The 25,025-nt window shown below is 35.8% G+C and overlaps 1 protein-coding gene across 1 annotated transcript in view; it reads right to left on the bottom strand.

Moving 5' to 3' along the window:
- The window catches only part of HELZ (helicase with zinc finger), a 128,717-nt gene that overhangs the window by 49,941 nt on the left and 53,751 nt on the right, over positions 1-25,025 (bottom strand). Inside the window, exons 16-23 of the mRNA XM_054708968.1 lie at positions 23,273-23,452; positions 22,652-22,756; positions 17,454-17,632; positions 14,149-14,267; positions 12,685-12,830; positions 11,310-11,457; positions 6,365-6,548; positions 3,930-4,158 (exon numbers count right to left, since the gene is read on the bottom strand). Coding sequence (XP_054564943.1) covers positions 3,930-4,158; positions 6,365-6,548; positions 11,310-11,457; positions 12,685-12,830; positions 14,149-14,267; positions 17,454-17,632; positions 22,652-22,756; positions 23,273-23,452 — 1,290 coding nt within the window. The remainder of the gene's footprint in view (positions 1-3,929; positions 4,159-6,364; positions 6,549-11,309; positions 11,458-12,684; positions 12,831-14,148; positions 14,268-17,453; positions 17,633-22,651; positions 22,757-23,272; positions 23,453-25,025) is intronic.

Genomic DNA, 25,025 nt, shown 5'->3' with positions numbered 1-25,025 from the left:
AGTTTTAATCACTACATGGACGCAAAATTTGGTTTTAATTTTTATGCTTCTAAGATCACTGATAAAACATTGAAAAATCACTTGATGTCCTAGGTGACAGTGTGTGTTTGTGTGTGTGTGTGTGTGTGTGTGTGTGTGTGTGTGTGTGTGTATGGAGACATTTATATCTCACAGAGTAAATGGAATCTGCAAATGAAGAAACTCAGCTAAATGGAAGACCTTCCCCAAACACATTGGTTTGGAGACATGTATGACTCCCCTCCTTGCCTCTTCCCATTTACAGATTTATCCATATATTCATCACTTCCTGGGAAAGGCAGGTAACCCAGTGAGAAGAGCTTGGGTTTTCAAGTCAATCTGACATCTGTGGGAGTGAACCACTTAACAGCTATGTGACCCTGGCAGTAATTTCAACTCTCTGATCAGGCAGCCCATTTAAAATGCAAATAAAATACCCACATTGCAGGGCTGTTGGGATGACTGAACATGGCAAAGTGTGCAAAACACTTAACCTAGCACCTGGCACAGAGAAAGCTATCAATAAACAGCAGCTACTATATTAATAATTGTTGGTTTGGCGAGTGGGGGAGAGGGGAGTTCACTACATTCATTTCGAGTTAATAGAAAAATTATATTTAAAAGTACAGCAAAAGCCCTATTGGCTCAGTGGATAGAGCATCAGCCTTCAGACTGAAGAGACCCAGGTTCGATTCCAGTCAAGGGTACATGACCAGGTTGCAGGCTCAATCCCGGTCGGGTACATGCAGGAGGCAGCCGATCAGTGATTCTCTGTCATCATTGATGTTTCTATCTCTCTCTCCCTCTCTTTTCCTCTCTGAAATCAACAAAAATATATTTCTTAAATACATAAGTAAATAATAAAAGTACAACAAAAAAGATTATAGAGTCAGTTGCCTTCTAAAGTGATAGTATATACACAGAAATTATTAATTGAAAACTTGATCACTATTTGGAAATATCATATTAGTGTTTTTTAAAATATCAAATGGGCGAGAGAGTGGAGGTGAGGAGGTGTTTATGATTAACTCAAATTACAAAAAATGTATGCCTCCATTTTTATAGTACCTAAGAATCACATTATGATCTCCAGGTTTACTTGTATTGTGAAATTAAATTTCTAACAAATTTAGAAAGATTAAAGCATAAATATCCATAGTCCTCAACCATCAGCTCTTGGATTACAGCCATGATTAAACAGTCCAAATAGCATAGATAATCAACATTCCCATTTAGCCATTGGTCACATGACTTTTTTCTCCTTACTTATATTTACTTCTCTGAAAATGTTTTGCTTAGCTTACAAATTAATTTGTAGTCTCTCGCATACCCCAGCTCAGCAATAAGAAATAAGCAACCAGCAGAACTGACTTCAAGTTAAAAATTAGCCCTGGATAAATCTGACAACGTGGCCTCAGAATCATTCACTCATTTGCTCTGAGAAAGTAATCTACACTAATAAAATAGAAAGATGCAAATTGACCATACCTTCGTGGCACCCACCAGCCAATCAGGAGTATGCAAATTATCCCAACAAAGACTGCAGGTTAATTTGCATACACAGGTGTTGAGAGGCCAGGGGCAGGGCGGGATGCAGGCATTCCGCACCGCCCCAGCAGCTCCGGGCCTCTGGGCAGCGTGGGAAGGCAGGAAGGCGGAAAGGCAGCTCCAGGCCGGAGCAAAGGCGGTGCCGGCAGCCAGGGGAAGGAGGGCCCACTCTTGCACAAATCTTCGTGCATCGGGCCTCTAGTGGTTTATATTAGAGCTGGGGTGAAAATGCTGATCTCATGCAATTCACGGTACTCTACTCTATAGGAAGGGGTAAAAATTTGTAAAAAGTGTTCATGTTGATAAATGTTTGGGGTTATTTATAAGGAGAATCCAAAACTCATGTGGCTCAACACTATTATTTTACCTATTCATTCACCCAACAGTTTTTAGTTTTAATACATGCCATCCCATTTTACACATGTGTTTTAATCTATTAAATTCAAATCAAACTATGTATTTTCACATTTATCAAATGGTAAACAGAAGAAAAATGATAAAATATCACAGCAATATTCTACCCACATACACTTTCAATAAACAGTAAAGTAACTAAAGTAAAATTCTCAGGAAGGAGGACAAATTAATATGCTTAATTTTATTCATTTGTAACTTGAAATTAATATATTCCCTTCCCCAATTCTTTGTCATTACCAGCTAAAAATTAATGAAAAGCTGTATTTTAAATATGAAATTAAAAACATTTTACAGAATTGTTTAGCTATACATTCATAAACTATTCAAGTTGTGTGTTTTTTGTTGTTGTTAATCCTCACCTGAGTATATTTTTCCATTGATTTTTAGGGAAAGTGGAAGAGAGAGGTAAAGACAGAGAGAAACACCGATGTGAGAAACGAGCCCTGACCAGAGGAAGAGCCTGCAACCAAGGTACATGCCCTTGACTGGAATCAAACACAGGACTCTTTGGTCTGCAGGCTGATGCTCTATCTGCTGAGTCAAACCAGCTAGGGCCACTCAAGTTTTAAAAGGTTATTTTTTATAATGTAACCATAAATTAAAGCTCCTCTTGATCCCTTTGTTAATGGTTTTCCCTATAAAGAATATTAACTTCTTTTGGAGTCCTAACCTCTAATATTTGCAGCTTATTCTTAATGGTCTCAAATGGTTACCCTTTCCATAGAATTCTTTTTTGCTGTTGAAAGGAAAATAGACAATAAAATATTGCCATATCTATATTGTAACAGAAAGCCTAGTTTAAAGAGGGCCGCTTCCTACTTTAATTCTAACATATCAAAAAGGCACATTTGGAACGGTGTATATCTCTTTCTACTAATCTGAACTCATTTTGACAGATACTACAATACTTAAAAAATTTTAAGTAATCCCTAGCATATTTTTTTCATAAAAGAATATTATACATTTCTATTCTAATGGGTTTTTGTTAATGTTAACATAGTTTTTTAATAGTGCAAAGGCCAATCTTATACTGCTGGCTTCATGCAGTTAAAATCCCTGTTAACTGGTATAAATCAAAAGTGTACAGAGAAATTTTTTGTTTATGTTAACATTTTAACAGCACTTTAGAAATAGTTACTATGACTACAATCTAAGGAATACCAACAATGATATCCAAAGACAAGTAACAAACAACTTCTAACCACCCTGATTTTCTTAACCAGACAGGAAAAATTATTTACATTAGGAAGCCTTGAGAGAAAAATGAGTGGAGAAGGAAATTCATCAAAAATGAGCTGAAACAATAATGAAGGGAAAAAACACAATATCGATATAAAATGTCATTTCCATCAAAGAGACACACACACAACACCCCCTCGGGATCCTTGTATTAGCTGTTCCCTCTTCCTGGATCACTTTTACCCCAGGTATGCACAGCACACTCCCTTACCACCAGTGTCAGCTTCTCAGTGAGGCCTCCTCTGACCACACTATGACAATCACAAGCCAGCCCACCACACTCAACCCGTCATTCCTAATTCCCATTAATGTGCTCTTTCTCTTCCATTGAACTTACCACGTAAAATACGACACTATCTTATTTTGTTTATTGTCAGTCTTCTTTTCCTCCCCAATAATATGTAAGCCCCTCAAAAGCAGAGATTTTTGTCTATTTCATTCACTGACCTGTCTTCAGTGGCTAGAAGAGTGTTTATAACATAGTAAGCACTGGAGAAATATCTGCTGACTGATGACTGAATGAATAAATACACAATTATGTCTAAAATAGACTCAAAGCAATATATTTTTGTATTCCTTCTGTTTATCAGGTAAAGTTAAACTTGATTATAATTAGCCAAGAGGTCATGTAAATAAATGTACACATAGGTATACAAATTACTCTACATTTCCTCCTTTAATGTCTCAAATCAGTAACACATAATTACCTGCATCTTCCAATGGAGCACAGAGCAATGGGATCACCCACTACAGCAACCAGGGACTGTGCTCTTGTGATGGCAGTGTTGAGAAGTTTGTAGTTAGATAAAAAACCATAATCTAAGTCCTCTGTGGAATCTTCCAGCAGTTGTTCTTTCTTTTTAATTGGTGTCTGTTTATGTTTACAAGTATGCCTTGTCCGTACTGTGCTAAGAAACAAAACTCTGAATTGCTTTCCTATTAAAAATAAATAAAAAAGACTTAAGATTGTTATTCTGAAGCACTGATAAAATAAAAGCATTTCTTTTTTGTCTTTTTTAATGTTATTGCTAAATGACAGGTATTGGCAAGGATGTGGAGTAACTGGAACTCATGCACTGCAGGCGAGAATGTAAAATGGTATATAAAACACTATGGAAAATAGTATTGTGGTTCCTCAAAAAATTAAACATAGAATTAACATGATCCTGCAATTCCACTTCTGGGAATCAATCCAAAAGAATTGAAAGCAGGGACTCACACAGATATTTATACACCCATGTTCACAGCAGCACTATTCAAAATAGCCAAAAGGTGAAAGCAACCCAAGTATCCATCAACAAATGAACACATAAACAAAATGTGCATATACATATAATAAAATATTATTCAGCCTTAAAAAGGAAAGAAATTCTGACACATGCTACAACCTGATGAACCTTGAAGACATTATGCTAAATGAAATAAGCCAGTCATAAAAGAACAAATAGTGTATTACTGCACTCAAATGAGGTACCTAGAGTAGTCAAATTCATAGACAGAAAGTACGATGGTGGTTGCCAGGGACTGGGAGGAAAAGGGAAGTGGAATGAACACATAAAAATGGTAAAATGGCAAATTTTTTAAAATTTTAGTATTGCTGGAACCAGCCTTAGTGATTTCAAAGTCCCACTCAATACAAGGAACTTTCATTAAAGCAGGGTCATCTAACCTCTTGCTGATTCCATAAAGAAGCCTTATTGAGTATAGTTTATACAATAAATTTCTAATGCTCTTTCTTATAGTAACATGTACATTCCCTCATTCTTGACAGACCTCCAAATATTTGAACACAGTTTTCACATTAGTCTTTTCTTCTGTAGGCCAAACAATCCTACTTCTTTCAACCATTCCTAACTCCCATGTGGCAGTTTCTATAACTAGATCTCCATTGGGTGCTTCCTAGTTTACTAGTACTATCTTTCTAAAATACACCCAAATTCTATGTGATCTGGACAACACCTGGTACAAGGGAGTTATTTTTCCCCATGATTTAGAAATTATATTATTCTTACTATTGTATATTACCATGAAACCTGAGATTGTACTGGGCTTTTTTAGCATTTACATCATAGTGTTGTTTCATATATTTAAAAGCACAAATTTTATAGCAACTAGTTGCTGGTAACCATTCACTTAGTAAAGTCTGTAGATGGAAAACAAGCTGTGCCTTTACAAATGCATTTAAGCATAACTTGCTTGACAGGTACAAACTTGTAAAAATCTTTATGAACAAATTAGTCCTCAGAGTATAACAGCAGGCATTGTATGCTATACATAGCATGTGTAATTTATACAATTACAGTCATAGAAAAAGTTAATTTGTTCATACTTCTTTTATTTGGATATAAAAATCTAATCCTATATAATAAAGAGGTAATATGTAAATTAACCCTCATGCCCTCACAAGATGGCTGCCTACGACCAGGCCAGCAAGGGGGTTAGTGAGGGACAACCAAATGACTGAACAAGTAGGCTGCGTGGGGCAACCAGGCTGGCAGAGGGGTTAGTGAGGGACGACCAAACGACTGAACAGCAGGCTGCATGGGGGGAGGGGGAGGAAGAGGAAGGGCTGTGAGGGGCAACCAGGCCGGCAGCGGAGGGGCAGTTGGGGGCGACCAGGCTGGCAGGGGGGGCAGTAAGGGGTGACCAGGCCTGCAGGGAAGGGGAGGGGAGGGGGACCAGGCCAGCAGGGAAGTGCAGTTAGGGGTAACCAGGCCATCAGGGGAGGGCAGTTGTGGACAACTGGGCCTGCAGGGGAGGGCAGTTGGGGGTGATCGGGCTGGCAGGCAGAAGTGGTTAGGGGCAATCAGGCAGGCAGGCAGGTGAGTGGTTAGGAGCTAGCAGTCCCAGATCGGGCCTAAACCAGCAGTCGGACATCCCCCGAGGGGTCCCAGATTGGAGAGGGTGCAGGCTGGGCTGAGGGACACCGCCCCGCAGTGCACGAATTTCGTGCATTGGGCCTCTAGTAAACATATAAATGAGCTCAACCTTTAATTGCCAAATTTGGCATTAAAGAACTTGATATGAAATGAAGACATAATTACTTGTCCAGGAAAGAGATCTTGAGAATTAAAAATCCAATGTGCATACACTTAAAGATTTCAGAATCTGAATAACTTAGTTTGTTTCAATTAATACTCACCTTGAACATTTAGCACCCTTTCTACATTAACATCAGATAATCTCTTTTTTCGAAGTTCAGCACGTATCCTAAACACTTGATCAGCATACGGAGTCACCACGCCGATACTGCCATCATCTAACTTCCCCCATGCTACTGGCCACTTCCTTCTTAACTCTTCCACACGTTCCACCACTTCAAATACCTTTAAACAAACATACATACACATATTAAAGTTATGCAAGTGTTTAGAGAAAAGAATATGGTAACTGAAATAGATGTATAAAGGATTCCATTTTATCATTTTAAAATTACCTCTAAATAAGAATGCTTTGCTTTTATAAACACATTAAGAGTTAAAACATTTTATTTACATTTTAAACAGTAAATTCTATAATAATGCACCCAGTGAAAACATGAAAATGAGAGACAATGTAATTGGCAACTGGTCCCACCCTTTACCCAGCCTCCTCCATTCTTAAATAAGGACAGGTTCAAGTTCCTGTGTAGGAAGTAGGACAAAGATATATAAAACTGACCACCCCATCTAGGGAGACAGAGAAGCAAGTCCCAACAGTCTCAGTAGTTCTCAGTCCACTCTCTCCAGATCAGACGAAAGAACCTAACCACCAACTAGAGATGCCTAGAGTGCGTGCCACCATTCAGCCTCAGCAGTGCAAGGTCTAGCACTGCCCCTCCTCCACTGATACAACTAAGCAGAGCAGCCAGCAGCTGGCACCTAACCACTGCTGGGACTAGGACAAATGTGGATCAGAGAGACAGACCTTCAGAATTCACTGTTATATAGTAGTACAAGTTTGCCCAAGCCATTTCATGAACCTTGCAATAAAGTAATGGCATATTTTACCCAAATGAATATTTTAGATGCCACTTATTGGGCTCTTAATGTAGGTCAATCTATTTTAATTCAATGAATTGATCAAACCATTTCAATGCTTAGCACAGTGGGAAATACAATAATTAAGAAAACATGTTCCTTGCCTGCTAAGAGATTACTGTGTATTTAGAAAACAAATTCCCAATTAAAAAATATATAATACAAGCTCAATAGAGGATCAGACAAGCATCTAGAGAGGAAGGAGAAATATTTTTAAGAATCTGAATCTGAATAACTTAGTTTCAATTAATACTCACCTTGAACATTTAGCACCCTTTTTACATTAACATCAGATAATTATGTCTTTTAAATATTTATTTACTATTTGCTAATAGTATCTAAAGTGACAACATTAAATATACTGAGTAAAATTTGAGACTTTTTATTCCTTTCAAGAACTTGAAGATTATTGACTAGAATGCAGTTCCCACTTGCGGATACAAATTCAATGGATGATAGTCACCCTACTGTTATGATGATATAACATCAAGGGCATCAAATACACAGACTGTCCAAGGATTCTGAAGAGCAAACTGGACTGAAGACATGGTGATCTCAACAAGAAAGGTGGGTTTGAATACAAAGGAGGTGAGTGAAAACTGACACAGATGGTAACTCAAATCTACAGAAGGAAGTTAAAAGAACTAGAAATAGTAATTAAGAAGGTTAATACAGCAAACTCTCAGAGTCCTTAAAAGGCATAAAATTATATAATCATAACAATGTATTGTTGAATTGTAATTACCTAAGTATATATAAAAAACAGTAATAGCACAAAAAAAGGAATAGAGAAATGTAGGAGTAAAGTTTCCATATCTCTTAGAATTAAGTTAGTTTAAATCTGAAGTTGATTCTGATAAAGATGTATACTGTAAGACATAGAGAAACCACTAAGAAAACAACTTAAAAATCATTAATGAATAATTAAAGGAATTAAAATATGACACAAGAAAAATGCACTTAATGCAAACAGTGGTAATAAAAGAGAAAAGAAGGGTCAAAAAACACATGACATAGAAAACAAAAAACAAAAGGCAGAGGTAAGTCCATATCAATAACAACATTAAATGTGAGCAAATCAGACAATTTGATCAAAAGGAAATTCTTTGTAGACTAGAATTAAAATAAAAAACCTAAAAACACGATGCAATGTCTATAGGAGACATACTTTCGATTCAAAGGTCGAGATAAAAGGATAAGAGTGAAAGGGTGGGAAAACGTGCCATGCAAACAGCAACCATGAGTTAGCTGGAGTAACTATGCTAACATTAGACAAAGTGACTTTAAAGCCAAAAAAATTTACCAGAGATAAAGATGGACATTTTATAATAATAAAAAGGTCAACCCACCAGGAAGATATAACAATTATAAATATATGTAACTACTAACTACAGAGTCCCAGTATATATAAGGCAAAAACCATGTCCCCTCTCTGCCATGGGTTCCATCATACCTGGTGGATTTATTTTTTAATATCTGTACAAGTCTGTCTACCTCTCACTTATCCCATCTTAATTGTTTCCATAGCTCCTCTCTTCACACTGAATTTCTCAAAGTTAAGAATCATGTATTGGTGCTTAGTATTTAAATTCTGCTTCCCTCCATCCACCAACTTGGCATTATATTGAGAGCATTTTATTATTGTAGGATATGAGTTCAGTCAGAATCAAGAGGAAAAAAAGGGGTGACCTTTCCCACTCTTTTTAAAAATTCTGCCATGTTAAGTGTGTGAAAGACACAAATTCCTGTAATAAACAAACACATGATATAAAACAAAAAAACATGTTCCCCAAAGGACAATTATACACAACAAAAATGTTGTAAATATTCAGCTCCAGATTCTTTAATTTTACTTTTAATTTCATCCTCTAAGATCCTTATGACTGTAAGTCTGCGTGAGACAAAATTATTTTTATAATGATGAAATCTAAACCATTCTCAAATCTCATAATGTCCTCCTAACCTTTAGTCAGAACCTCTATAAAAGAAAAAAATTTCGTTTCCCCTATTGATATAACTGGTACCACTTGCTTTCGAACACTTGCCTCTCTCTGTCAGCACTCACCCTACCATGGCTGGTTTCCTAGATCTGAGTTTCACCTCTACATGCTCTACCCTCAAAAAAAGTCCAAGCATGACTACACTGGTATTCAAACTTGGAAAATCTTGCCTATAAACCAATGAGCTTCTACTCCCAGCCCAAGCAATACCTATACCACTCTATCAGCCCCAGTGAACAAGGATTAGTTTTTGCCCCTTGAAGGAAGAGCCCCCGGGATCATTTCACTGGAGTAACTCATAGAACTAAAGAGAGTGACTAAACAACCATGATCTAGTGGTAAAGTTCAAGGTGGCTTCACATTTCTCTAAAGTTATATATTTAATATTTAAAGTTCACACAAATCTTTGTGTTTAAAATATGAAAAATATTTCTTTACCTACCCCCCCCCCAACATTTTTTTTAGTATATTGACAATCCAGGTTGATGCACCTTATTTATCCTATAGCTTGCAGGTTTCCTGGGAAACACACATATATGTCCCCATGAAGGAACAAGTAGCCCTGGCTGAGAAGCTGAGCCTCTGGCAAACACCAACCCTGCCTCAAGATCACTGTTAGGGCTCAGCTCTGACCCCTGGTGGCAAGGCAGGACCACCAAGCCTGCTAAAGTTCAAGCTTGCCTCTCCCTGTCAGCACTCACCCCACCAAGGCTAGTTTCCTAGTTTCTAGGCCAGTGGTTTGCAACCTGAGTGTAAAAGTAATAAAGAAAAACCTAGAGTTATTTGTCAATATTTCAAACATTTAAAGAAAAGTTTACCTTTTCTTAAAATTAAATGGCACAGACTAACTGAAATGTCAAGTTTCTCTGCTTTCAGCTAGGATTTTATCAAGTGGGTGCTATTGATTTTCTTGTACTAACTTCTAACTACAGGCCTCTGATCAATTTTTTAAAGAAAAATGAATTGCTATTACATCATAAAAGTCATGTCTTTGAAAATAAAATGAGTAAAGAATGGGACTTAAGGAACAAAGCAAGATGGATATCATAGATCAAGAGCAATTCCCCCAGTGATTAACCAGGAACCTCCCCCGAGCCCTCCTCTGGGTTTCCTGAAGTCCAAAACTCCATGCACTGTGATGACCAGAACTTATCTAAAGGGTCTCTGGCTTGCTGGCCCCCTAAAGTCTTCACCAACTTTTTATCTGCTGCCCGATCTGACCCCTCATACTACTCACACACTTCTGAAATTAAAGTCACATTGTAAGAAGACCATACAAGTTGTAGCACGTAACGGGTTAGCAACATCATCATCTGTCTGCGTGATCTCTCTGGAGCACAGGATTCTGCAATTCAAGTCTTACTCACTTAAAATGATCTGTCATTTGAATATGCACTATAAAATATAATCATAGTCTATTTTAGATGGCTAACAATAATCCTATCCTATCCTACATAATAAAAACATAATATGCAAATCAACTGAACAGCCAAACAGCGGAACGACCAGCCAGGGCAGGTGCAATGTGATTGGTCGGGGGCCCGGCATTCGCCCCATGATCACCCCGCAGAGGGAGGCTCAGGCCATCGGCCGGTGGGGAGATCAATCGGGGGGCTCCACAATTGCCCCAAAGAGGGAGGCCCAGGCCACTGACCAGCGGGCTGCAGTGGGTGGGCAGGGCCTCCCTCTGCGTGGGAAGCCTGAGTCCCGGGTGCCTGAGGGAAGCCAGTGTCGGCAGCTGGGGGAAGGAAGGCCTACTCTTGCACAAATTTCGTGCATCAGGTCTCTAGTAATATATATAAAATAACACCAGCTTTTCTTTTCAATGAAGTCATGTATTTTGTATTTTATCGTAAGACAACATGTAATTCAAAGGTTTTTTGTTTCCTACAGGAGATTCATCTTAACCAATCAGTTATACAAGAAAGAATGAACTTTACATACTATTTTCATGTAAATGAAGTCAACACCCAATAAGATGTCAACCCAAAATTTTAAATAAATGCTCTCAACAAGACCAGACTATGTGACTGTGAAATATTAACAATTTGCAAAAGAACTAAGGTACCTCTGCATTATTATAATAAGCTGTGCTATTTTTTTCTTGTACATCTTCCCCTCGAGCTGTAAAGAAAGTGAGTGGGTAGAAATCCTTGTGTGCTGGTTGCTTTCCACTGGCCATCAGTTTGCCCTCATAGAAGAGCTCAGAGGTGTAACTGCAGAAAAAGACCAAAATAAATAAGTAAAGAGCAATCTATTATCAAAATTCAATTCACCCATAAGAAAATAAATATATCAGTCAATTCTAAAAATGTTGCTTTATGTCCATGATTAATTTTAATCCAAGCATTTAATACCAATGAGGCCAAGATTATCTCCAAAATCTCAGCAATGACATCAGAATAGGCTCCAAATTGCTAAATGAATTGATTTAGGTAAGGTACAAAGCCAGAATACAGAAAGAAAAGGAATAAATGATGACAGTTCAATACCAGATGAGAATCTTGCTCTGTGAGGAAATATGCTAGCTAGTATATTTTCTTGGTTAATACATTTAGATCATATACATGTAAACAAAGATATCAGATATTGAAACAATACACACAACTGAAGGACATTCAAGTCTTCAACAATAAAATGAATGCATTTTGCAGATTAAGATACCAGCTAGTACTTGATTCATCAAGGACTGCAGCAAATGACTGGCAACAATCACAAAGGAAGCACATACTGAGATATTAACAAAGCCACAGTTAAATCTAAATTTTTATATTTATTCTATTGGTTTCAGAGAAATCTAAAAATGGTTTTCAGATGACTGACATAATCAACATTATTAAATCATACTAAACTTTAAAACATTGTAAGTTTTTGGTTGAAGGAGGGGCTTTCCAGAGTGCTGGGAATGTTCTGTTTAACGATCTGGGTGCCAGTTACATGGGTGTACTCAGTTTATGACTATTCCCTGAGCTGTCACTTAAGATATTTTTATTTTTATGGATGCGCATGTGTACTATATTTAACAGAATCCTTTATAAACTTTATTACTAAGTTTCATGGTTTTCCTTCCTCACTTCCTTCCTTCCTTTCGAACAGATTCCTTGTATAAGACAGACACAATAAGCAAACCATTATGTAGTTTATCAACATATTTATTTATTACATCACGTAGTTTTACATGTGTACTATATATTCAGTCACAGAAAAATATATCATAGTTAGCAGGGCCTAAAGTGTTAGTTTCCAGAATTGCCCTATTCTGTGAAAAATTACAGTTCTGACTTTTGAAGTTTCTTTTACAAACATACAAGTAAACATAATCTGCAACTCAGCAGACCATGTAACACTGCTGGGAATAATCGGTCCCTAGAAACAGTGCTGTTTTGAGTCCCCTCCAGCCAGATCAGAGGAAGTGTGATACAGAAAGGGCAGTTTACACCTACTTGATGATAGCTTCATGGGAGCGGTAGTTCTCACAGAGGAGGATCCTGCATGGGAACTCAGCGGGGTAATGCTCATAGAGTCGATCAAGTAATGAAACATGAAGGTTTCTCTCCCTGGCAAACTCGCTGTAAACAAAAGGACTGAGCTGTAACAGACAAACATACAGAGAAAACTTAATTAAATATATGAATAGTATTTTTTAACCTACTCATTAAAAAATCCGCTATGCTGGCCCAGCCAGTGTGGCTCAGTGGTTGAGCATCAACCTATGAACCAGAAGGTCACGGTTCGATTCAGGACACATGCCCAGGTTGCAGGCTTGATCCCCAGTGTGGGGCATACAGGAGGCAGCCAATCAATGATTCTCTATTATCATTGATGTTTCTCTCTCTCTCTCCCTCTACCTGCCTCTCTGAAATCAGTAAAAATATATATTTTTTAGATCCACCATGCTGAAACTTCTGATGTACTAAACTTCAACATGCTGAATGTTAGAACAAGCAGAAAATATATTTTCTATGAACAATTTCACTACTATAAAGAATGAGGCTAAAATTTCTAACTTTTCATTTCACTATACCTACACTGACCTAGAGTTCCTACACATAGGTTAATAAAGGGCTCCTCCAACATAATAAATAGCTACTATTCAATAATTTCAAGAATGCAACCCATTGCATCATTGGGGGAGTCAGCCGATCAGTTATTTCACCAAAATTTATGAACCATTTATAACGGTGAGCTGGTAGGATATTTTGCATATGCATAAAAAATTTTTAATAATTTGTAAAATAATCTTCTTTTTTCTCATGACAAAGTATAAAAGGAGCCATCCTTGATTATACCTCCGACAGCTAAAAAACAAAATTAAATTACTTTTGGCAAAGAAACAAAAACAGAATTTGTTCCTCTACACATTCAACTCTTTCCTGGATGTCTTGACAGCTATAGCACTATATAGAGTCAAGCTTACCTGTGGCAGAAGAGATTTGTAAAACAGATTTTAATAGAAAAATTATATTTCTCCTCCATGCATAGTATGCAAATACATAAAATAGACCTGGTTTTGAGACTTTGACCATTATTTTTAATTAAGCACTTCGTTTGTTATGATAGCAAAAAATTAACACTACAGGAAAACAAATGTAGGAATAGGACTTGGGGAATTGTAAAAAAAATAATTTGAATTTAAATTTGCTTTATAAAAAAAAATAAGATTCAAATATTCATACTATAGAGAACTGAACTTCAAATTAACAAACATGAAAATGTTGTTAGATATTGTAGTGGGATTATAATTTTCCTTCAAAAATACCAGTATTTTTCACTATTAGTGCAGAAATATTTAAAGTACTTAAAGTATAATACATGGCACAATTTCACTGGGTATTTTAGAAAATAATATTAAACATCAACATATAATTCAAAGTTCCTTTGAATATGATGACGCAGAGGACACTTACCTGCATGTGGTCACCAGCCAATACAATCCGAGTGCTTTTAGTTGCTAATGCTAGAGGCATAATGGTTTCACACTCCATGGCTTGGGCAGCTTCATCTAACAGAATGTGCGTAAAAAACCCTACAATGTACACAGTAAACACAGTAAAGCATATTAAAGCAGCAATAGAGGCCAGAGCAGTTTTTTGTGGGGTTTTTTTCATTTCTGCTAAAGAAAGAGTTTAGTGTGCTAATTTAAGAGTTGTGAATCCTCAATTTAGAAAATCATCTATTTAAATTATTATTTAAAAACCAGAGGTTAAAAGGAATAACTATCTTACTCAGTAATAGATACATAAATGGCATCTGGTGCTAAAGCCCCCAATACTAATAGCTGAATCGCTATACTTAAAGATATTTAAAATACCAGATAGCAGCTCTTCACCAAAAAGAAGGGCTGGCAACTAAACACTAAGGGCCAAAGTCCTTTCACTATGTATTCGGTGAAACATCAAAAATAAAACAATGGTAGTTCATAAGTAACTTTAACCTAGATATGCATATTAGATATTAAAATAAAGAAAATCACACTCGCCAAGACCGGTTTGGCTCAGTGGATAGAGCGTTAGCCTGCGGACTCAGGGGTCCCGGGTTCGATTCCGGTCAAGGGCATGTACCTTGGTTGCAGGCACGTCCCCAGTGGGGGGTGTGCAAGAGGCAGCTGATCGATGTTTCTCTCTCATCGATGTTTCTAACTCTCTATCCCTCTCCCTTCCTCTCTGTAAAAAATCAATAAAATATATTAAAAAAAAAAAAGAAAGAAAATCACACTCAAAATCTAATATAAAGAAGAGTTATAATTTAATTTTAAAATCTTAAGTTTATCTATTAGCTTATTCACTAATTTGATTAGATTTAGTGTGTATAGAGGCAAAAGTAGGTTTACGGTTGTGAATATGCGAAGCAGTTTATTCTTGTATTATTAATTATTGTATTATTTTCTATACAAACAACTGAAAACCTACTTTTGCCCCACTCTGTATATACACACAAAATATATACATAGGTTTTTTAATCTAAGACCCTACAATGAAAATATCATGCCTGGGGGGCAAAAAACTAATAACAAATGTCAAAAAGTATATTATCACAAGTCCCCCAGATGCAAATACCTACAGTAGGAGGCATCCTACGTCTTGATTGCTACTGCCACTCATACTGGGGCACAGAAATCTGTGTACAGAAAGGAGGACAAGTCCCTTTTCCTCTAAAAGGGGGGAAAGAGGCAAAAACCTCCTGGCTGTCCCAATGTAGAGAAGGAAAAAGTTGTCCCCTACTGCCAACTCAGTGAGGTCGGAGGGGACCCTCTTTTTACTAACAGCAAAGAACACGAAGTAGTTTCTCAACAGAATGATGACATAAAACTCTGAGTTAATCAGCCCACTGTGAGTTGGCCCAAGAACCTAGCCTCTACTTCCATCCCTATTTCTATGAATGTCAACAAATTCCAAACAATCTGTTCATACAACTTTCTAATGCAGTAATACTCTCAAAATCATCCATTTAAACAAATAGCTAAGGTTGACAATACAAATATTAATAACTGTTGTCTATTTACCCACAGTGGCCCAAGCAAGATATGGACACATGCATTTTTCTCCCTGTTGAAAGAATTGTGCTTCTTGTTAAGACTAATTAAGGATGGTGATTATATAAACACAGAATTAAATTGGAGGGAAACACTGAGACTAGTGGAAAATATCTACTGTTTTCATTAGACAACATTATAATTAAATAGAGCTAGGTTTGAATCAGGAACTAGATAAATCATTAAATTATTATACCTATTGCTTAAGCTAATAAAGGAACTTGAATTACTCAAACTAATTTAGCCTGAGCCTTGGTTTTCTTATCTGTAAAATAACCCTCCACAGGGCTAATATGATAATTAAACACCCAGAACAAAGCATAGTTGACTTCTACTAAGTATTCTTCTATACGCTCGCTCTTCAAAGCCATTCTTTACTCCTTCACACAAAACTATACTGTTTAGGAGGTTTGGGTATTTAATCTGTATGGCAAATATACAGAGTATAACCATAAAGTAATGAGACTGATTGTTAAATAAACATACCAAAATTTACATTTCAAATAAGTGTTGTTCCATTCAAAGAAGTCAGTTGGGAGGAAATATAACTCATTCCAATGATGCAGTCACTGTTCAAAACATTTTTGAAACTCTGCTTTTGTAACTGCCCTCACCAGCCAGCTATGAGCTGCATGCACAAGAAAATAAGTCTCATTACTGAGAGGCACGTCTTTTTTTTTTTTTTTTTTTGTCTTTCTTTTTTTCTACTGCTAATGGTATTGCTCAGTTTGATCACCTGCCTACCTTATTTACCAGTCTCAGAAAGACTTACATGTCTCAGAAATATTTTGAAGCTTTTCTAAAATTAAATCTACCTTCAAAAAAAGAAAGTTGGCCACCATTCATTATTTAAGATAAAAAGAGGTTTATCAAGGGCCTCCAGGTTTCTATACCCTGGGCCAGGAATACCAGATGAACAGAATAGTCTCTACCTGCCAGGATGTTCAAAAGAATTTGTCACTGGCTCTGAAAGCAATTCCAAAAGGAGAGAACAAAAAAATGTTGAGCCATGCCAACAATTATAATATGGCAGCAATAAATGAATATTCTTCCAAAGCAACTTATTTAAAGTGATACCATTTTTTGATGGTTACATTCTGCCATATTTATCAGAATTTCTTGTCACCTTATATCTGTACTTTGTGTAACATCAGTTTAATTTTATATAGCTCCTGTCTTATAACAATCTCAATAGTATGCAAAAAAAATCGTGATCATTGTTGTGTCTACACTATACAAAAGTATTTTAAAGCAAAAACTTGAGAAACTGTAAAAAACACCAATACTGTCCAAATTTGAATTTTTCACATAATCAATAGTAAATAAATACCATCTGATCAATTAGAGAATTAATAGAATAGCCATCATTAAAATGTCTAAAATGTCTAAACTAGGGGTTGACAATTTTCGTGTTTTTTTTGTAAAAAACCAAACAATATATACTTTTTAGGTTTTCTTGGCCGGACAATCTGTTTTGCAACTATTCAACTAAGCTGTTGTAGCACAAAAGCATCTATAAGTAATAAATAGGTAAATAATTAGGCATGGCTATGCTCCATCCAATAAAATTGTATTTACAACAACAGACAACAGGCCACAGTTTGCCAACCCCTGGGCTAGACTGAATGCAGAAGCCCTAGGCATTCAGAAACCCCATATCTGTGTCTTCAGTCAGCATACCAGGTTCAAGGTCCAACTGACAGAGGTACTGGGAAGTATTCAACGTAACAACAACCACTCGGTGCTTAAGAATATCTTCTTTCTGTGGCATCTGAAAGGTGGAATGTGCGCTTGAGATCAAACAGTACTGATGCACAACTGGGTGAACAGTCTTCACCCAGCGATTTCTGAAATATACCCTATAAAAGAAGATAATATTTATTTGTTTTTATTAAGTTCTTACCAGTATTAGATTATCAAAATAATGACATTATTATTTAAGCCTACAATATCTGGAAATTAGCAAATAAATTTGATAATCATTAACACTACTGGATTAGAATTTCACGTACAATGTGACTTCCCCCTACCAAAAAAGATTCAAACAGAAAGAATATGCACTACCATAAAATAAACATCTAATAATTTTTGTATTCAGATTTATCTTACAAACAGAATGACATGAAAACAATTTCATAAGCATCAAATTTAAGTTCAAAGCATTGCCATTTGGGAATTAGTTTTTTCCTAGAAAATTCTTATAAAAAATACTTAACTTACAACAGAATTACATGCATACAACAGAAATTAAAAAGTTAACTGTGTTTCACTTTAGAATATATTCTTATAGCTATATTTAAATCAACCCCTAATGTTCTAAAAATTTTTAAATCAAAATAAATTTTGGACAATCAGAAAATCTTAAAAAATAGGATCTCTTCCATTAATTGCAAAAGAAAAAGATTAGTAGGCCGCATGCATAGGTTACTAAGATGGTACAAAAACAACCTTTCCATCTATCCACCCACTCACCCGCCTTGAAACACTGTCTTCCCTCAGCTTCTATGACTCAACCTTCCGCTGCTTTCTTTCTCCTTCTCCAGGGTCGGCATCCTCAAGTCTTAGTCTTGGCTCTCCCCTCTTCTCAAGCTCTGTTCTCTCTCCCTAACAATCTCATCCAGGCCCTTGGCTTCAATAACCTAATCACTCCCACATTTTTCTCTCTCCAACCAAGACCTCACCTCTGAGCTCCAGGATGCATATCTAACTCTTTATTCAATACTAGAGACCTGGTGCATGAATTCGTGCACCTAGGCCTGGCCTGTGGGATTGGTCCAAAACCGGCTCTCCGACAACCCCTGAGGGCACAGGCCAGGCTGAGGGACCCCACCGGTGCACAATCAGAGCTGGGGAGGGACCTGGGAAGTTGGCCAGCCAAGGAGGTACCACGGGAGGGTTCCAAGGTGTGTCCAGCCCACCTCACTCAGTCCCAATCAGCCAGACCCCAGCAGCAAGCTAACCTATCAGTTGGAGCGTCTACCCCCTGGTGGTCAGTGCACATCATAGCGAGTGGTTGAGCGGCCTTAACATATCATTAGCATATTAAGCTCTGATTGGATGAAAGGATGACCAGACACTTAGCATATTGGGCTTTTATTATATAGACTTTGTCTCCTCTAAGATATTTCACAGGCAGCTCAAATATAAAATGCACAAAAACTAATCTCATGATCTTCTAAAATGGATTGTAACCCTCCATGAAATACTTAAAACTGGCTGTCTTCTTTTAAGCAAAGCAAAATATATATATATATATATATATATATAGTATTTAACAAATGTCCCAAAATAACCAATATCATTTCTTAAAGATGCAAAAATTTTAAACATGTTTTAAGTGTTAGTTTAAAAAATGTTAATCAGATCAGCAAAGCAGAATTTATTTTAAAATGTATAAAAAATCTCATTTTACCAGTTACCTAAAAAAACACTTATAAATTATGATTACATTAATTTAATTAAAGTATATGTATGTAAACACATAAAGTACTAGAAATTAAACTCTAAAATGTTAGTAGTATTTATCTACAGCTGATGAAATTATAGTTATTTTCCTCTTTATGCATTCTTTTCAATATTCTTCATATTTTCTTAAACATTTCATGTAAAATCGAAGTGATTTTTCAAATTATTCATTAAATCTAACTTCAAGCACTGCTTCTTTTTCAAAGAAAAGACAGAAATTGAAGTTCTAAGTCTCTCTACTAACTTTTTGGTCATCACCTTAGAAAGCTACCTCATGTTGAAGCTAGTAAGAATACAAAGTTTGATCATTAGGTTTATCTTGCCTTAAAAGTAAAATATTCTAGTGCTGGCTTCAAAAAGATTTAAATATTTTCTTGGTACTTTCATTTTGTGCAACATTTAAAGGAGACACTGTCTCTAAGATTATTTAAAACACATTCAAGAATATTTTCCAAAATTGCAGAATTGATAGTTGCAAGTGACACTTTCAGGCTCATAGTATAAAATGTACCAAGTAATTTACTTATCTCTAGAAACAAACCATTCACATATCCCACATAAAGTATAATGATACCTAATATAGGAAACTGCCTGGTAATATAAAATTTTAATTCACTGTAATTTTATTCATATATTAAATTCATATTAATAACTTCCCCAAAAATGTTATCACTTTAAGATACTACAGAATCAGAAAGACCTGATCCCAGAAGAAAATCTGCTTCTTTAAAAATCTATATAAAACAAATAGCTTCTATTTGCCCAAAAGCAGTAAATGCACACTTTCTCCATAATCTCTATCCACTAAGTGATAACTATGCCAGTGCCAGATATCGATCTTCAGAACCATACATAGAACAGAATTGTGCTTTCCTCTCTATCCCAATTTAAAATCTAATTCTAAGGAAGAAGTAAAATCTGAAACTAAATGTAATCTAAAATGGTTTCTACAACCTCCAGCCCCAAATATTTTAACACTGACTCTTGGCAACTAATAGAATTTTATGCATTTTAACTGTAAGGATGCATATTTAAACATATTTACTGCATTAACTATTTAATGTTTATGAGTATTTTCACACTTTATCACATTTACCAAGCCTGCTCTAAACTATACTGTGAAAAAAGCAAACTCCCTCATCAATCCTACTCCATAGAGACACCACATCTTCAAGGTCATATGCAGACGCTTTATGCATTCTTGTATTCTTTCCCCTGCATTTTGGGACAATTCAGATAAAGCTCATCTCCTCAGAGTGCTCAGCCATTCTAATTTTCTCTATCCCATCTCCTATACCTTTCAAGTTTATTGTCCATTAAGAAAATTATAAATAAAACTGAGTTAATGTAGTAATAGACCCTAACATTTCAATGCATTAATCCTCATATGAAATACATTCATGAGCCCTGACCGGTTTGGCTCAGTGGATAGAGCGTCGGCCTGCGGACTGAAGGGTCCCGGGTTCGATTCCGGTCAAGGGCATGTACCTTGGTTGCGGGCACATCCCCAGTGGGGAGTGTGCAGGAGGCAGCTGATCGATGTTTCTCTCTCATCAATGTTTCTAACTCTCTATCCCTCTTCTTTCCTCTCTGTAAAAAAATCAATAAAATATTTTTTTTAAAAGAAATACATTCAAAAAAAAAAAGAAATACATTCATGAGTTAATACTCATGAGTTAATAAGAGAAAAAATATTGTGAAAATGTAGGGCCACATTAAAAAAAAAATACCTGGGGAATTCAAGCCTTTTCTTATTTTATTCCATTAGTAAAATGAAGTAACATAAAATTTGTATTTAAGTGTACTTAAATATTTTTCCATCTTGACTGAACCACTCCTGAGATTTGTGGGGAAGTGATAATTTTCTGCTTAGATGGCAAATTTCTGAATTGGGGCCATTACAACTACACATGTACCCTATTGAAACATAACTTATGGTACATATTTAGATGCACTATATTTTGAATCATAACCACCAACACATAGTAATTTTACAAGGGAAAGCTAAGCATAATGATAGTCAAATGATGGATTTTAATGTTTATCAACAACAGTTCTACTGCCCCACATGTCAAATGACCTATGCTAGGCTGACCAACATTTGAGAAGCTTTTACTCCATTATTTCCAAGCCAAGTAGACCACGATAATTGAGATAGCTATGGTTCCCACATAACACAAAAATAAAAACACATGCACACACTCTACCAACAACAAAGCAAACAAACATCTCCATTAAATAAGTGCACTCATAGCAAAAATGCTACTAGCTATCCAATTTTCTCTTATGAGCTAAAAAAAGATTAGAATTTGAAGCAAACTAGCTATTGAAAAATTTAGCCACTGGCAAATACATTTTCATTTATAGTGATTGTATACATGTGACGTTTTCTTATTAAACACAACTGAATTATATTGAAAATAATTAATTTCTGCTCTAATTTCCAAGGGTGAAAACAAAGTATGATATAAAAACCTGTGTTCACAGGCCATGCCACTTTTTTCTCATTTGTTCTTTTTAATGCAACTGCAAAATCATTCAAATGGCTTGGGTTATGAATAGTAAAGAAATAGCAAAATCTCATTTTATTCATGCCTAGGCTCAACAAATAAAAAGTTAGTGAATTATGATTCAAAAGTGTTAGAAATTAATTTTTAAACAATAATTGTATTCAAACAACACAGGACATGATATATTAGTTTATAAAATGGCAAACTGAACATTAATTCGTATAACAATGAAAGCAAATGGTATAATAAACAACCATCTAATGATTCTTTATTGTTTTCTGAAGAAAAGGATTTTATTCCCCCAGAATCCTCTATTTAAGTACTTTCATCTCCATATACACTGGAAGGACCTTTCTATATGAACCTAAAATTTTCTTGGACACTTTGTCTCGTAAATGATAAAAGTTGTAAATACCGGTCAATTACATTTTGTTGCAGAAATCACTTCAGTATTTCATGCTTCTCTAATGTGTAGCTTTTATGAATTACCTGCATGATCACAGTCAAAATCTTATTTCCATAAAGAACTATCATGCATGACTATTCTGCCATACAAAATATGCTAGAATTTTAATTACATTTTATGTAAATCATATTTATGAAACTTCATCATAGTAGCTTTTAGAGGTACACATCAAAATCAGCTCAGACTATAACAACATTTTTACATTCAAAACTTAAAAAAGGATGTCTTTTTCTTTACTTAATGTTTAAGATGTGAACAGTCAAATATTTTTCAATTTTTCTTTAATTTTAAATGGTTTCTTCAAAAGGCATTACCTCCAAATGCCAATGCAGAGTTAAAGATTTTGGTATTCTCAAAGTTACTAAAATCTTTACAGACACCTTTTCTTAAGAATAATAAAGTGTGATACAGATACATAATAAGCCTTAAAAAAATACCTGAGAGGTCTTGCCTGGGGATTGCCTGCTTCTACATAGGGATGTAAATAATCCTTTATGTAGAGATCAGCAGCACTATTAGAATGGGTGCAAATGAGAATCCTGCTGAAATAAATGGTGCAAATAAAAAGAATGATAAAACACAAAACTATTCAAGCAGTATAATACCAAAAAAAAAAAAAAAAAAAAGCAGTGGCCATCTTAACATTATACATTTCCCTCAACCTACTCAGTAACCTCTATCATATTATTGAATAATGCTCTTAAGCAAATTGTATTACTCTTTATGCTATAACAGAAATAAGTCCCCTAAAATTACAAAATCTAACATATAAAATTACTTTTTCTAACATATAATCAAATTCTTTAGCAGACTTGGGGTTTTGCTGGCTATTTTAAAGCTATCATTCTCTATGTTGTCAATTTTTAAAACAGTATGTTTTAAGATAATTCAAATTTTAGTGCTTTGTGGTTTGAGTGTAGGTCTTTTTCTCTTTTGTATTTTTTAAAACGTTTACAAACTGGAAGAAAATTTTCTTGCTAGCCCTCACTTTGAATTCCGAATAAGGACAAAGGCTGTGTCCTAGTAATGAGATCGGAGCACACCCCTCACCATCTCACCTCGTCTCCTGTTGCTGGAGTATGTGCTTTACAGCCTGAGCTAGCGTGAAGGTTTTGCCTGTCCCGTAGGGTCCAATGATGAGAACAGGAGGCAGCTGTATTGAAAGTGGGGTTGTAATGGCTAGTACAGCTTCTTTCTGTTTTGCATTTAGTCGAGGATCCAACTGTTCATCCCATTGTCTGTAGAAAATAAAATTTTAAGTTACTTTAAACAAGCACATCTTACTAATAAACAGAACATAACATACAAGTATCCTGAATTTCACTGAACCATTAAAAATACTGAAATAAAAAATACTGAAATAGCATAGCATCTATAAAAATCAATGCTTATTCTAAAATTATTTCTTAGAAAATTACCCAATTTTACTATGTTGATCAAAAGTCACTTTAGTTATGTTGTCCTATTCCAAGTGCAAAAAGATAAGTAACCTAAAGACATCACACACTATTAGTCTAGTTTCTGCCAAGTCTGTATACTAATGACAATGTCTTTAAAATGTAGATACCCTCTGTGACATAAAAGCATCAAATAACCTTTTTTTCTGGTAATAATGAAGTAGTAGTTTCTTTGCATAGCAAATAAAATGCAAAACGGAAACTAACTGATTTCCAAATTCCAATCCATTCAAAGACCTCTTAGTAACGTTTAAAATAAGGGGAAAAGAAAAAACCTATATGTCCCTAGTTAAGAGATATCAAACTTTTACAAAGTTCTTAATTCAGAAAACAGCAGTTTTTTTTTAAAGGCTGAACAACATGAAATGTGCTCTAGTATTTTCACGCGCACAAATATTATACATGTCATATTTTTCAGGATAGAGAACACCTGTCATGGCAGCACAAATGGCTGCTGTAATGAGATCCAGCTTCCTACTGTCCCTTCTATGACTTGGCTAAGTTTTGAAGATTTAAATGGACAGCAGATGCTGAGAGGGATCAAACCAAGTGGAGAACCAACAGCATTCTTTCCCATAACTAAAATTAAAATACTAAATATCGCAACAAGTATGGTAAAAATGATAGGGATGTGAACCAAAATAGGAAGGGTGTGTAAAGAGACTTAGAAGATGTGCAAAGTGCCTACAAAATAAGCCTGAAATGAGAGGACATGGTGTAGTGAAAATTCCCTCTGGGAGGCTGTACTCTACTTAAATCAGAAGCTAGTTATTTATGGGAAATCTTCTTAACACTTTGTTTTTAAAAATTATTGTGATAGGTCATTTCAAACAAACAAAATTCTCCTAAAAATGTAAAACTTTAGAAAATAAACATTGGCCATTTAAGCATTCCATTACTTATTTTTCTGAAATTTAAACCTTTCTAGGTACAAAACAAAAGGACTCTGACCAGTGGCACTCAATTTCCTATAAGCCAGTCACTAAAGCTCAAGCATTTTACTCCACAGAGTTAAGCATTAACCAACTTATTTCCTCATAACTCTGCCAGTCCCCGGCAATGTTTCATCTTCTACAAAGGAGAAGTTGCTTTAGGTGATTGCTAAGTACAGATCTAGTACACGTGGCAGATACTGTGGAATGGTATCTGCCACGTGTACTAGATACCCACACCATCCATAGCAGTCTTTCTGCCTTTCCTCTATTGAACCTAGATAGCTAAATACTCCATTTCCCAGCCTCCTCTGCAGGAGACCCAATTCTGGTCAATGAGATGTAGGAGGAAGTTCTTCAGAAGAGCTTCTGTCCTCAATAAAACAAAAACAAAGCCTCACTAGAAGAAAGCCCTTTCTGCT

This window comes from Eptesicus fuscus, chromosome 20 (genome assembly GCF_027574615.1).
Source record: "Eptesicus fuscus isolate TK198812 chromosome 20, DD_ASM_mEF_20220401, whole genome shotgun sequence".
NCBI classification, from domain to species: domain Eukaryota; kingdom Metazoa; phylum Chordata; class Mammalia; order Chiroptera; family Vespertilionidae; genus Eptesicus; species Eptesicus fuscus.
The sequence above is the reverse complement of the archived record's forward strand: the minus strand, read 5'-3'. Positions and strand labels throughout refer to the sequence as shown.